This window comes from Carassius auratus, chromosome 8 (assembly GCF_003368295.1).
Source record: "Carassius auratus strain Wakin chromosome 8, ASM336829v1, whole genome shotgun sequence".
In the NCBI taxonomy this organism is placed as follows: Eukaryota; Metazoa; Chordata; class Actinopteri; order Cypriniformes; family Cyprinidae; genus Carassius; species Carassius auratus.
The window spans coordinates 27536498-27552761 of NC_039250.1; the positions used below are offsets into that span (position 1 = coordinate 27536498).

At 36.2% G+C, this 16264-nt stretch overlaps 2 protein-coding genes across 3 annotated transcripts in view; one reads left to right on the top strand and one right to left on the bottom strand.

The window, feature by feature from the left end:
- Positions 1-9304: 9304 nt before the first annotated feature.
- Positions 9305-14529, bottom strand: LOC113106853 (peroxisome biogenesis factor 10-like). The gene is made up of 5 exons (XM_026268865.1): positions 14523-14529; positions 10611-10782; positions 10455-10456; positions 9461-9582; positions 9305-9373 (listed from the first exon to the last, which is right to left on the bottom strand). The coding sequence occupies exons 1-5, from the start codon at positions 14527-14529 to the stop codon at positions 9305-9307; spliced, it is 372 nt and encodes a 123-aa protein (XP_026124650.1).
- An 833-nt stretch (positions 14530-15362) lies between these two features.
- The window catches only part of LOC113107833 (1-phosphatidylinositol 4,5-bisphosphate phosphodiesterase eta-2-like), a 113868-nt gene continuing 112966 nt past the window's right edge, over positions 15363-16264 (top strand). The window contains exon 1 of one of the 2 annotated variants that reach the window (XM_026270599.1): positions 15363-15438. The gene's annotated coding sequence lies outside the window, so the exon portion shown is untranslated. The remainder of the gene's footprint in view (positions 15439-16264) is intronic. The other variant, XM_026270598.1, reaches the window with a different exon arrangement.

A 16264-nucleotide genomic window follows, 5' to 3' on the forward strand; every position in this document is an offset into this window, starting at 1 on the left:
AGTGGTGGACTGCATCTGAATTACCTGAGCACCCAGTAATCAGTCTCCTGATGTGTCTCTTTCTCCAGGTAAGCCAGGCATAATGCACCAGAAACATAAGCATGAGGTTAACAAAGTCAGATTACAGTATAGTTATCAGCACCTTGCTGGGTAGTTGCTAACATGCTCTGGCTTCTTGCAGGAGTTTGTGGACCCATAAAAAAGGTTCAAAAGCTGTTGCTGGAGCAGTACCGTTTCAAAAGGTAACAATATATACTCTTTAGAGACCAATATCCACCTTAAAGATACCAGTAGGAACTTTCTGGATAAATAAGGTACAAATGTATACCTTTTGACCATATAATAACCCACTGACAGATTTTATACTTTTTATATATATATATACTTTTCTGAGAGTAATAAAATGCAGGTGCAGTGAAGTTTGTCCTTCTGTAGATTCCTCCTATCTCCACATATGATCATGGAGCTCAACTAAAGTGGCCATCAGCTTCTTGGTCACCACAAAAACTAAGCCCTTCTGCATCAATTGGTCAGGAGGCCAATTTAGTTGACAATAATAACCCTGCTTTATGCAATATTTACAGAAAATCCATTTTGGTTACACTTTATTTTGATAGTCCACTTTAAACATTCTACTAACTATAAGTAACTTTGCAGCTACATGTCAATTAACTCTCATTACAATAGTAGTACATTTTTCGATAATGGTTAGTAGAATAAGATGACTTACTTGCAAAGTTTTATTAAATATTGAATGATTATGACTGACATATAAATGTATCAATATCTGGAAGCACCAACCAGAAATGCAAAAATAATGACTTATGATAATGCAGCTCTGTGTGGTACAGGTAATGGTGTAAAACAGTCAAACACCAGCCAGTGCTCTTCAGGATGTGACAGATATGACATGTACCTCTTCTTTAGAGTGTGATTATAAAAGGCTCTGGTGGTCTGCTGCAGGCGTCCACAACCCACATGGAAAAGCTCACATTCAGTCTGTGTCTCTCTATTTCTTCTCTACATCCGTTTAACGTCACACTTCTGCCACTCGCACTATGGCCCTACGTCCTAAAACACGTATGACACACACTTTGTTGGCATGCATATAATACGCACATACCCCACACCCCTAAACCTATAGTATTGCGTATCATATGGACACCAAAGTCAAAATAGAATTGAAACACACTTTCATGAGATCAGGTTAGGATATAAGAGTCAAAAAGGTTGAGAACCACTGCTTTATATGCACAAGGAAATGAGCTAACAAGTCTCACAATGCTAATGGAGTTTTTGTTTTGTTGACATGTGTTTAAGGCAAAATCATAACATCTGCTCTCCATATTTACCAGTCTGGTTGCATCCATCCCCACTGGATGCAACAAATTACTCGTTTTTATTGGGTTTTATTGTTTTTGTGTCGATGCAATGGGACACGAATCACAGTATGGTCAGGAGGGTAACATATATGTGACATGCTTGAGGCATTCGACGAATCACAATGCACTGGATGGCTGTCCAATCAGAACACACCTCGCTTTTCAGAACGATGAGTTTAGTAAAAATCAACATGTTTCAGAAAGGCGGGGCATAGAGGAGAAACAATAATGTTCATTATGTGAAAAATAATGTGTTTTTTGAACCATAAACCATAAATACATTGCACTACACCAAATACACAAAATAATGTTATTTTTAGCAAGATCATATGACCCCTTTTTAATAAATGTAAACTAAAAGAAGTTATAGAATCTTTTGGAAATAATCAAATTTTTGTGTTTCCTTGGGATATAAACTCTTCAGAACTGACTATATTAATTTGCTTCAGGCAAAAATGCCACATAACAAATGCATGTGTAAGCATAGTTACTAAGCTGAGGACTGATAAGAGAACCATTTAGTGATTTTGTTGATAATGGATGTTGAGATTAACCCAGTGTTGAACAGTCTGACTGTGCATCTGTGTTTGAGCTCTTCTCATCTCCTGCTGTTTCTACAGAGATCCGCCTGCAGTCTCCTCTCTCTGTTAGTGTGCACTAGACTCCTCCACTGGGAAGAAGCCAGACTCAGATCAGGGTAACACAACCTGAGGAGGAAGGAAAATGGGGCAGAATTATATATATATATATATATATATATATATATATATATATACCACAAGACTTATTATGGAATCAAATTTGGTGGAAAGTGTCATAAAGAATAGAGTCATAGATAGACAAGGGTCATGCATAAAAAGGTAACGCTTTACAATAAGGTTCCATATGTTTTTTAAATATTTAATGCATTAAATCTAACATTATAGTATTTAATAATCTTTGTTAATATTAGTTAATAAAATCCCACTAGTTTAATGTTTAATATATATACAGTACAGACCAAAAGTTTGGACACACCTTCTCATTCAAAGAGTTTTCTTTATTTTCATGACTATGAAAATTGTAGATTCACACTGAATGCATCAAAACTATGAATTAACAAACGTGGAATTATATATGGAATTATATACATAACAAAAAAAGTGTGAAACAACTGAAAAGATGTCATATTGTAGGTTCTTCAAAGTAGCCACCTTTTGCTTTGATTACTGCTTTGCACACTCTTGGCATTCTCTTGATGAGCTTCAGGAGGTAGTCACCTGAAATGGTCTTCAACAGTCTTGAAGGAGTTCCCCGAGAGATGCTTAGCACTTGTTGGTCCTTTTGCCTTCTGTCTGCGGTCCAGCTCACCCCTAAACCATCTGGATTGGGTTCAGGTCCGGTGACTGTGGAGGTCAGGTCATCTGGCACAGCACCCCATCACTCTCCTTCTTGGTCAAATAGCCCTCGATGCCTTCAGTGTGACTCTACAATCATAGTCATGAAAATAAAGAAAACTCTTTGAATGAGAAGGTGTGTCCAAACTTTTGGTCTCTACTGTACATAATGGAAAGGAAGAAAAACTAATTCTAATATGAAAAGCTTTTCTTTTTTTCTTTTTTAATTGGAGAAAAATGCTAAACAATAGATGAATATCAGTAAAATATCATCAATAAATTGCTTAATCTAATTTGCAGCTAATTGATTGGCTGACAAATAGTAAGTCTGGAACACAAAGCTGGACAGTCTTTCATTTAAACTTTGCTTTAAAATGAGGTTAAAATTATAATCAAGTTTAAATTTCACCAGAGATCTGCATTCATGTCATGTGGCTGTGCTGTGATTCTGCAGTCAGTAGAGGGCAGTGCAGTCAACACACTTCCTCAAAACTACTCTTCTAATAACACAACATATACCCTGGAAATTATTCACCTAAAGATAAGACTACTGCATAATCAAATCCCTCCCTTATTGTGTCAACAATACCACAGTATTAGTAGTACTGTGTTTTTAAGTTTAAGTTTTAAGTTTACAAGTTTTTAAGACTTGTGCACAGAATTAAAACCTAAAGTTCTGGTCTAGGTCTTAAGTGGTCTGACTCTTGTACCTGAGGCACATCAGAGGATCAGATGGGGACGAGGCAGAGGAGCAGGGATGAAGATGACCCAGTCTGTCTATGAAGAGCAGAAACCATCCTGAGCGTGTCTGTACCACTCCAGAAGAACAGATGATCTGTGAGATCTCAAAGAGAAAGGGAAGAACTGAGGCACAGGGAGAAATAGTCACAGAGGAAGAGAAGGTCATTCTGTAGCACTATATAGAAACATATTATAATACTGTTTTATAAGAGAGACCAAACATGCATGTATAGGGCACAATAGCTCAACTTCAAACTGTTGCTTAAACGAAATAACATCGTATTCAAGGGCTCTGATGCAATAAGGGTGTAATTATATCAGCTGTTATTAATGTAACACTTCAGAGGCATGTAAAAACAAAGCAAGATTTTATAAAAGCATTGCTAAACTGATAAAGCTTAGCTTCAAAATAGCAATCAATCAAGTTAAGACCTTTAGTATATAAAAATGTCTAAGATTATTACAGCTTCATTCTCCACTCTGAGACGTTGTGTGGTTTGCCTCGTATGCATATAATCTCAAATTCTCACCATGAAGTGTACATGGTAAAACTGATATAAGGTAATCATGTAGTGAATGCTTAATGAGCATTAAAAATAAATAAATTCTGTAGGAGAATAAAGGGGGATGTATGGTTTACATCATTGCAAGAAACAAGATGTCCAGGACCTCCAGCAGAAAAATAGGCCCACAACATCAAAAATACAGCAGTATATTTCATTGTACACATGGTGTACTTTTTATCTCTGTGTTCACCAAACCCATATTGAGTGTTTCCTGCTAAAAAACATTTTTTTTTTTTTTTTGGTTTCATCTCAGCATAGAAGCCAGTCCCATTTGAAGTTCCAGTCATGTCTGATTACTGAATATGCTTTAGTTTGTTTTTGGATGAACTAGGAGAATTTTAAGGTTTTCTGACCCTGAAACTCAACCCTCTCCTTCTCACCATGCTTTAGGAAGATATAGACACACATCCTCTTCCAGGCAGTTTCATAACATTTTGGAAATTCTTAATTATTGAATATATATATATATATATATATATATATATATATATATATATATATATATATATATATATATATATATATGAATACTTGAATCTGATTGGCTGATGAATGTTTTGAGGTGTGCAATTAATTATTATTTATTTATTTATTTATTATTCTTATTATAATAATTCAACAGCCTGTCAATCAATTATTCCTTATATATATATATATATATATATATATATATATATATATATATATATATATATATATATATATATATATATATATATATATATACACACACACACACACTATCCAGCCTCTTTATTAGGTACAACTGTTCAATTGCTTGGAAACACAATCACATGGCAGCAACTCAATGCATTTAGCATCTAGATGTGGTGAAGACGACTTGCTGAAGTTCAAACCGAGCATCAGAATGAGGAAGAAAGGGGATCTAAGTGACTTTGAACGTGGAATGGTTGTTGGTGCCAGACGGGTTGGTCTGAGTATTTCAAGCACAACCATCTCTAGGGTTTACAGAGAATGATCTGAAAAAGAGAAAATATCCAGTGAGCATCAGTTGTGTGGATGAAAATGCCTTGTTGATGTCAGAGGTCAGTGGAGAATGGGCAGACTGGTTAGAGATGATAGAAAGGCAACAGTAACTCAAATAACCACTCGTTACAGCCAAGATATGCAGAATACCATCTCTGAACACACAACATGTTGAACCCTGAAGCAGATGGGCTACGGAAAGCAGAAGACCACACCGGGTGCTGCTCCTGTCAGAAAAGAACAGGAAACAGAGGCTACAATTCACAAAAGTTATAGAATATTAGAAGATTGGAAAAATTTTGCTTGGTCTGTTGAGTCTTGATTTGTGCTGCAACATTCATATGGTAGGGTCAGAATTTGGCATAAAGAACATGAAATGATGGATCCATCCTGCCTTGTCTAAACAGTTCAGGCTGGTGGTGGTGTAATGGTGTGGGGGATATTTTATTGGCACACCTTGGGCCCCTTAATACCAGTTGAGCATTGTTTAAATGCCACAGCCTACCTGAGTATTGTTGCTGACCATGTCCACCCCTGTGTACCTACAGTGTACCCAACTATATATAGATAGATAGATAGATAGATAGATAGATAGATAGATAGATAGATAGATAGATAGATAGATAGATAGATAGATACAAAGAATGGCTTTGCTTATAGCAATTTTCACTTTACTCAAATGACCTCCACAGTCACCACATCTCAATCCAATAGAGCAGCTTTCTGATGTGGAGGAACGGGAGTTTTGCATCATGGATGTGCAGATGACAAATCCAACTTGTTGAATTTATGCCACAAAGAATTAAGGCAGTTCTGAAGGGAAAAGTAGGTCCAACCCGGTTCTAGCAAGGTGTACCTAATAAATTATATACACTCACCTAAAGGATTATTAGGAAGACCATACTAATACTGTGTCCGGGATCTATCTATCTATCTATCTATCTATCTATCTATCTATCTATCTATCTATCTATATAGATAGAGAGAGAGACACAAAGAAAACAAAGAAAAATATTATTTATGACAATTTTGTGTTACAGTATTCTAAGTCATTTCAAACCTCATTTAACATGAATATAAATCAACATTTAGTTTAATCTTCTAATGTTGTTGAACAGAATTTTTACTAATGCTTTTTAGAAAAATAAATAAATTAAATAGTTGAAATAATTAGCATAAAATGCCAAGTATTTTTTTTTTTTTTTTTTTTATACACTTTTTTAACAGTGTAACAGCCTCAATGCAAACGAAGCACAGGACACAAGCTGACTTACCCTGAGAGTTGAGCTCTTTGTGAATTCTCCCGGATTCTCCTTAACTCCTTCCTCACCTCAGTGCGTTGACACCAAATGGCAAACACAGCCTGCATTCTACCCCTCTCCTGCAGGAGGCGCACTCTCTCCAGACATCTCCTCATGTCCTGCGTCCTGTCTGAGACATCTCTCCACTTACAGCACAGATTTCAACAGCAGCCATCACTTCCAGTCTCTCACCTCAGCAGATTCCCCTCACATCTGCTGTGAATGAGCCTCAGGCGCAGAGCTGTCAGTGTCAGGGGCCATTCCTGTCTGAAACAGGCTTTTTTCACTTGACCTCCACCTACCTGCTAACATTCCCCTGGAAAGCATCCACTGGGCTTGGGCACCCAGTTGTGTTAGCTTTTTCTTCTGAATGTAGCAGTGTCAGGAGTGCAGGGTGACATGAATCAAATAATGTGGTATACTGCATCCTACTGGTAATCTCCAGTTAGCATTTACACATGCACCTAAAAACTAGATTTTTGAACCACATTTCTGTAACCGCTTTCAAAATCTTAGGCTTTTCTGGAGGGTTGCTTTATCCTTGTAAATGCAGTTACTAAGGTATTCTGGACAGTTTCTAGGGCTCTAATATGTGATTGTGTTCTGGGTGTTTGCCCTCAGAGCCCAAGTCAAATCAGCCCTACCTCTAACAATGATATCGGGGGCTACACATTTAAACTTACCACGGCTGTATTCACAAAAACAATATAAGATTAAGTAGATCATAGAAACCATTTACACTCAGAAATAATAATAATAATAATAATAATAATAGTAATCATCCCTTTACGCGTGCATCATCTTTCCTTATGGGGTGGGGGGGGGGCTTGGGTTATCTTACGTAATCTTCGGGAAATACACTGCATTTTAATGCTGATGTTTTGAAATCCTTTACATAACTATACCAAGATAATAATTATTATTATTATTATTATTATTTCTTTTTGCGTATGGTTTTATTTTTAAGGAACGGTCGCATTGGCAAAACTAATGCGCTCTGGTAATTTCATTTGACTATTTTTCTAGATTAGAATTTATTTATGTATTTATTTTTGTTGGAATTTTCAACCTATGCTCATTGGGAAAAGGGTAAGGCTTGCTCTACTATTTTTTTTTTTTTTTTTTGCAAATCTCCAAAAACATACCTATAATTAACTATAAGGAAATTGCAAAGAGGGTTTTTCCATGTTCATTTATCATATGTCTGTTAGAAACTTGTTTCAACAGTCTAGTTTCTATTTGTTCAAATACTTAAGGAAATTCTGATTTGGGCTGGTACATTTTGGATTTATATATTATGCGATTTTGGACGTCAACATACTTGAGCTTCTGTTGCAGTCATGGCTTTACACTTCACACAAGGTGAATGTTGTTGATGAGACACAAAGTATTGCAGATCAATGCACACTTGTTGATTTCTGCTTCCCGCCAGTCCTGGCTGAGGTCTGCATGCTCCTCTAAGAAAAACTCTTTGTGTTGTTTGCATATGGTCAGTGTAAATCTCTGGAGGCCTGTTAAAAGCCCATTTGTTGGCATTAGGCCTCATGTCTCTTCATTTCCCCCTGATTGAATCGATGAATTGCTGTGTAAAGAAATGTTGGGGATGTTACTACAGCCCAATATTGTATAACAGCACCGAAACGGCTCTTTTTTTGGTTGTCTTTTGATGTCTCTATAAAGTAGCTGCTGTTTCTTTCGCCTTCAGAAACAACAGGTACAGCGAGATGCATTGGGCATCTGAAGCTCAACAAAACAGACTGCATGTTCACTTGTGTTGAAGTGTAGCATCGAGCACTGCGAGTTTGCAGACTTCCACGAGGACTCGAGAAGCTCATGAAAGGTAGAGGACGAAAGCCTTTCATCTTGCCTTTGAAATGCGAGTGCTTCCTTATGGGCTTTCTAAGCAATGTCTGCAGAATTATAGCAGGTCGGCTGGCTGTGTCTCTTTGAAATTGAGGATAATGAGGAATCCTCAGTAAAATGCCTCTCTAGGGTTTTCCATTGCACACACTTGCGCTCGGCTGCTGTATTACAAGATCTGAGGGCTGTAGCATCACTTGGTCTCGTATCTCTCTTGGCATTTTTTGAGCCACTTGCAGTGTCTGAGACAGAATAAATGCTCTTGTTCCACATGGTGTGGTGAGGAAGATCAAAAGTTTAGTCTGTTTCTCTCTTGAAGAGTGTTTGGTGAATGAAGGGCTCAGATGCTGGGAAGTCTGCTCAGCGGGGCGCTCTTGTATGAGGTTGTACCGTCTTTTGGAGCATATGGAGGCTCATCTGTGTTTTCCTCAGGTTACAGCATGTTGCTTGTTAGTGATTTCTCAATATGAACCTCTTAGGCAAGGAATGCATGCAGATGCCCAATTATGTAATCATTTAAATGTCACGTTATAAAACATTTGTATTCTGACATATGCAGTGGCAATTAATATGATCGTTACCTTTTAACTGTGATCAGACTTAAGATATTGGTTACATTTTATTTTAAGGACCAATTCTCACTATTAAGTAGCAGCTTAATAGCGTGCCTATTGCTAACATATTGGCTGCTTATTAGTATTATAAAGCAAATATTAATGCCTTATTCTGCATGAGCATATTGTAGATCCTTTACATACCCCTTACCTAAACTCAACAACAACCCTATTAACTATCAAGCAGCAAAGTAGGAGTTTATGAAGGGAAAACTTAAGGGAAAACTTAATGCATAATGAATATGTGTTTCCTATTCTAAAGATTTTTACCCTTCAAATATGATAAAACAAACAATATAGACGTTCAATTTATGTAAAAAAAAAAAAAAAAAAGGGGTTATTTGATTAATTTTACTTTAGCCATTAAATAATCGTCATAGTCAACAAATTAAATGACAAAACCGATTACAGGAAGAAATGTATATTGTCATGCGATCATTCAATGCTAAGGCAAACAGAGTTTGATTCTCCCACGATCTACTTGTAGTTTCTCAGGTAAACCAAACTGTGAGGCTGGAACTTCGCTCGACACAGCAGGCATTCGGTCTACAATAAGAGCAAATGACTGATCAGACATCAGGAATGCTGTAATCAGTAATTACACCACTGCTTTACGTTATATAAAAGTCTTGCCTTGGTATTGCACCACTCAGTAATGCACTCCCAGCAGAAGAGATGACCACAGAGAGTGCAGCTGGTGTTCCTGCGCTCCTCCAAACACAAGATACAGCATGAGGACAAGACGACTGAATGGCCTGATGAGTGGAAGGAAAAAACTGAGAATGCTGAATAACAGAAATTATGAAACCTCCCTCACAATGATGTCACAAGTATTGCCAAAAAATACAATATTTGAATCCATTCTGGTTTCATATTTTCTTTTATTTTTTTTCTTAACATATTTAAACCATTTATCTGTTAATAATTATAACATTTTTACTTTAATGAATAACTCAGAATTGTGTCAAAGTGATGCAACAATCAAGTAATAGTTTTTTGGGGATGGGTTTACCATTTACTACCTTGAATTAACCCACCATGTTTTATCTGTCTGTGTGTGTGTGTGTGTTTATATATATATATATCTATATATATATATATATATATATATATATATATATATATATATATATATATATATATATATATATATATAAAGAATTTAGAGGCGTCACACCAAAGGAAAACAAAACATAAAACTTTTGTAGTGGTTGCAAAAAAGTAAAATATATGAAACTAAAATTGGCCATGTGCAGATGTCATGGGCTTCACAGGGGGGTTCAGAGACAAAATGTTTTCTCTGCTTTCAGAAATACTGTATATGGAGGAAAATAGTGATTGCCATTTACTAAAACAAACATTTGTACCCCAGAGGTATTTCTGTACATTCTTTTGCTTTGGTTTTTAACTGATAAAAGTTGTCATTAATTGAACCATGCTTGAGACAGTCACACACCAAAGGACAATTTTGAGATTTGAGAGAAAAAAAATAAACATTCAAATAACAATGCTGCTTTTATAACAAAAGGTCCATGTAGGACAAGTAAATGTTTAATGATTAACAGCATTTTAAATAATGACAATATATATATATGAACTATATATATATATGTATATGAACTAATACAGCTGAAAAATAAACAAAGTTCAACCCACAAAAGAACTGAGAGAAATCGCAGTGAAAGAAACAAGCCTTAGGGCACTACAGGTATATTTTTCTATTAAAATAGTGTGTTTATAAAAGACTTTGTCAAATGTAGGCCAGGACTGTATAGAGCAGTACCTGGGGAGCAGGTTTCTGTGCTGCTTCCACTGCTGTCGAGCTCTCTGTCTCTGCCGGAGGTTGTTAAACTGCAGTGTGAGAGTGATGCCCAGCTGCAGCAGGAACAGAGCCCGCAGCTGACGGTAACTGTTACTGATCCACGGGTCATCGCCAGAAACATTACCAGTCTCAGCTAAAGAAATCACATTCACACGCTCACACAGATCGTTTCAGTAATGTCATGTTCACTATTGTTCAAAGGTTTGCGTGAGTATTTTTCCCCCAGAGAAAAATGTATACATTTATTCAGCAAGGATGCATTAAATGGTTCAAAAGTGACAGTAAAGACATTTATAATATAAAAAAATATACATATATTTTAGTACCATGTAAATACCATGTAAATATGGTTATTATTTACATTTACATTAATCATTTAGCAGACGTTTTTAATCCAAAGCAACTTACAAATGAGGACAGTGGAAGCAATCAAAAACAACAAAAAGAGCAATGATATATAAGTGCTATAACAAGTCTCAGTTAGCTGAACACAGTACATGTAGCAAAGGCTTTTAAATAATATAATAAATAAAAAGAAAACAGATAGAATAGAAAAAAGAATAGAGCAAGCCAGTGTTAGAGGTCTTATATATATATATATATATATATATATATATATATATCTGAGGGAAAAGTAAAAATAAATAAATAATTTTATTAACCAGTATGTTTTTTGCTCAAACCGGTTACACAGAGGAACGCAGGAACAGAAACGTTCAAATACCAAATCTGCTCGCAGTGAACCCATCTTTTTTTTTTTTTTTTCTTAAGCTCTGCATTATGCAATTGACCAATATCAGTATCGGTAAAAGTTGTTTGTTTAAATCGCTATCGGCAAAAACAGAACATTTCAGGACTGTCTGATGTGGAATTACTAAATAAGAGCCTCCCAAATCCCATAAAAAAAGCTGCTGCATCTATACTTTCAAAAATATTTAAAAAAGTTATAGATTGCACAGGCCACTTTCACCTCAGATTGAGAGTACACCTTGCCACAATGTCAGCTGCATCGTTTTTAGGAAAGTCTGATGTGGAATTACAAAATAAGAGCCTTCTAAATCTCAAAAATATGCTGCTGCCTCTCTACATTCAAAAATCTATTAAAAATAAAAGTTCTAGGTTGCATAGACCAGTTCCACCACAGATTGAGAGTACACCTTCCCACAGTGTCAGCTGTATAGATTTAGAACTGTCTGATGTGTAATTACAAAATAAGAGCCTCCCAAATCTCATAAATATGCTGTTGCATCTCTACTTTCAAAGATCTATAAAAATACAAATTCTAGATTGCACAGACTAGTTTAACCTCAGATTGTGAGAACACCTTACCACAGTTTTAGCAGTATAATTTCAGGTCTGTCTGATGTGGAATTACAAAATAAGAGCCTCCCAAATCTCATAAATATGCTGCTGCATCTCTAGATTCAAAAATCTATAAAAAATAAAAGTTCTAGATTGCACAGACCAGTTCCACGTAAGATTGAAAGTACACCTTCCCACAATGTCAACTGTGTCGTTTCAGGACTGTCTGATGTGGAATCACAAAATAATTGTAAAACTGCATTTTTCCATCTCAAAAATATATCTAAATTACAACCTATCCTCTCAATATCAAATGCAGAAATGTTATTCCATGCGTTTATGACCTCAAGGTTAAATGACTGTAATGCTTTATTGGGTGGTTATTCTGCACGCCTAATAAACAAACTTCGGCTAGTCCTAGATACTTAATGCAGCTAGAGTTCTTAATAGTTCTTAATAGAACCAGGAACTATGACCATATTAGCACGGTTCTGTCAAAACTGCACTGGCTCCCTATCAAACACTGTATACATTTTAAAATCTTGCTTATTACTTATAAAACCCTGAATGGTTTAGCACCTCAGTATTTGAATGTCATCTACGCTAATATTACTCTGTTTCTCTCTCACAGTAGCCACCAGATCCAGTCTTTATCCAGATCAGAGGGTCATCCGCATCCAGTCAGTATCCAGACAGATGGAAGATTAGCACCTAGAAAGGATCTCTACAGCCCTGCGAGACAGCGGAGACCAGATCAACTAGATGAGCCACAGGGACAGATCCCCTGTAAAGACCTTGTCTTCGACGACCACTGGGACAAGACCACAGGAAGCCGATGATTCTTCTGCACAATCTGACTGTAATTGAACTGCTGGCTTCAACAGGTCAGAGGAGAACTGGCCCCCCAACTGAGCCTGGGTTTTCCCAAGGTTTCTTCTCCATTCTGTCACCGATGAAGTTTTGGTTCCTTGCCGGTGTCACCTCTGGTTTACTTAGTTGGGGACACTTAATTTACTACATGAACTGAACTGAATTCAATGATGAACTGCCTTTAACTGTCATTTTACATTATTGACACACTGTTTTCCTAATTAATGTTGTTCAGTTGCTTTGAAAATCTTTTTTGTTTAAAGCGCTATATAAATAAAGGTTACTTGACTGTCTTGACCAACACCATTTAATCAACTTTTGGTGCTTTTGGCAGTTTGGGCAGGTGCCAAATCCTGCTGGAAATGAAATCAGCATCTTCAAAAAGCTGGTCAGCAGAAGGAAGCATGAAATGCTCCAAAATTTCTTGGTAAACGGGTTTTTGGTTTTCAAAAAACACATTGAACCAACACCAGCAGATTTCAATCACCTTGGGGTATAAGCTTCTCCACTCTTACTTTAGACTCTAGGGTCTTGGTTTCCAAATGATATACAAAACTTGCTCTCATCTGGAAAGAGGACTTTTTTTTTTTACCACTGTACAACTGTCCACTTCATCTTCTCCTTAGCCCGGGTAAGACTCCTCTGACATTGTTCGTGTTTCAGCAAATTCCTTGACATGTCTGTGTGTGGTGGCTCTTGATGCTTTGACCCCAGCCTCAGTCCATTCCTTGTGAAGTTCACTCAAATTCTTGAATCTAATTTGGTAAACAATCCTCTTAAGGCTCCCGTTCTCTCGGTTGGTTGTGCATCTTTTTCTTCCACACTTTTTCCTCCCCCTCAACTTTCTGTTAACATGCTTGGATACAGCAGTGAACAGCCAGCTGTTTGGCAAATATTTTTTTTTTTTATATTGTGTTTATAATACCTTGTTTAAAAGTAAAGATGCAGACATATTTATGAGATTTGGGAGGCTCTTATTTTGTAATTACACATCAGATTGTCCTGAAACGATGCAGCTGACATTGTGGCAAGGTGTACTCTCAACCTGATGCGAAAGTGGACTGTGCAATCTATAACTTTTTTAAATATACATTTTTGAAAGTAGACATACAGCAGCTTTTTTTATGAGATTTGGGAGGCTCCTATTTTGTAATTCAACATCAGACTGTTCTGAAATTATGCAGCTGACATTGTGGCAAGGTGTACTCTTAATCTGGGGTGGAAGTGGCCTGTGCAATCTATAACTTATTTTCATAGATTTTTTAATGTATAGATGCAGCATCTTGTTTATGAGGTTTGGGAGGCTCTTATTTTGTAATTCCACATCAGACTGTCCTGAAACGATGAAGCTGACTCTGTGGCAAGGTGTACTCTCAATTTGAATGGAAAGTGGTCTGTGCAATCTATGACTTTTATTTTTATATATTTTTGAAATTAGAGATGCAGCAGCATATTTATGAGATTTGGGAGGCTCTTATTTTGTAATTCAACATCAGTCCTGAAACGACGCAGCTGACACTGTGGTAAAATATACTCTCAATCTGAGGTGAAAGTGGCCTGTGCAATCTATATCATTTTTAAATATACATTTTTGAAAGTAGAGATGCAGCAGCTTGTTTATGCGATTTGGGAGGCTCTTATTTTGTAATTCCACATAAAACAGCACTGAAACAATGCAGCTGACATTGTGGAAAGGTGTACCCTCCATCTTCAATCTTCAAAAACTTCCGGTTACATCGAATGATTCGATCGCGAACCGGATATGACAAACTGCTTTGTTTAGAACTATCTCTCACAACAGATATGTAAGAGAAGACAATGCTGAATAAAGTCGTAGATTTTGCTATTTTTGGACCAAAATTCATTTTCGATGCTTCATTAAATTCTAACTGACCCTCTGATGTCACATGGACTACTTTGATGATGTTTTTCTTACCTTTCTGGACATGGACAGTAGACCATACATACAGCTTCAATGGAGGGACTGAGAGCTCTCGGACTAAATCTAAAATATCTTAAACTGTTCTGAAGATGAACGGAGGTCTTACCGATGACATCATTTTCATTTTTGGGTGAACTAACCCTTTAAAGCTTTTAATACAATTGTATGAGTAATGTTGTTTTAGCTGTTCACAATCATTGTCAAAAATAAATATGGCTATTTTCAATGAGCAATTACAATGGTAAATCCATTTATGAATCCATATATTTTTGTTGCATTATTCTTCTTTATCCACTTTCCTTTCAGTTGTTTTCTCTGTTTGTTGTTCACAAGTCATCTCCTTTTACAAGGCTGTAAAACCTGTTTTTTTGTTAAATGCCCTGAGATCAATCCACACCATTAATATTCAAAACACACACACATACACAACAAACATCTGTATTCAGCCCCTTCCTAAGGCCATAATAAGGTCAGACAGCAGTTTTTGTAAATGTTTGTGGAAGGCTGTTTACTCACAGCGGCAGTGACGGAAACACCCCTATGTTTACACTTGAGCATAGGCTTTTTCTTTCTCATTCAGACTCACATGTGACTTCTTGCAGGCAGAGGCGAGGTTGTGCAGAGGGCAGCTGAGGAGACCTAAGCGCGGATGAAGCTGCAGTAGAGCCATCTGAGGTAGGATGAAATGAATAATTAAATTAAGAGTCTGCTTGGTAAATACCAATGCACCATGGTTTTTTAGTAATGCATGGGTGTTGTGGTAGCAGAGAACTCACTCTAGTTTTCAGCCAGGATTTGCAACTGAATCCGTAGTAAGAAAATATTGTATTTTTGAAAATGTGGTTAACTGTTTGTATAACTTTATATAATATGCCACAGGTTTAGGTTATATATTTTAACTCTTTAAAATCTATATATATTTTTAAACTTCACTTGTAGATAATACAATATTAAGGAAATGAAAGGCCACTTGAGTGCACTTAAAGAGAGACACTTGGATGTTTCATTTCTCTTAACACGCTAAAGTACACTTTTAAAAAGTGCACTTTGTAATAATTACGACTATTGAATGATTTTAAATTACATTTTAAATCATTTCATGCTTATTTTGATGCTGACTAATATACTAAAGTGCATGTGTGTTATTCGAATTTACATTGTTAATATGTTTTAAATTTACTAAATTGCACCTTCATCATAACAAATGTGTAATCACAAATATGTTTAAATACATGAGTGCACATTTCCATAGAAATGAGATAAAAAAAAATATATTTCAGTACATTTGGTGAAACGCTTTTACCATTTTTCGAAGACAATAAAATTACATTTAAAGATGTACATAAGTCCTACTGAAGTGGGTCAAAAAGCATTCTAAAATCAGAGCTGATTGCATTTATTATAAATTTAAGATGGAATGTTTTTAATCGAATTACAAATAACACAGTTTAAGTGTCATTACATTCAGTTCATACTGAAGTGCATTTTTTTTTTTTTTTTT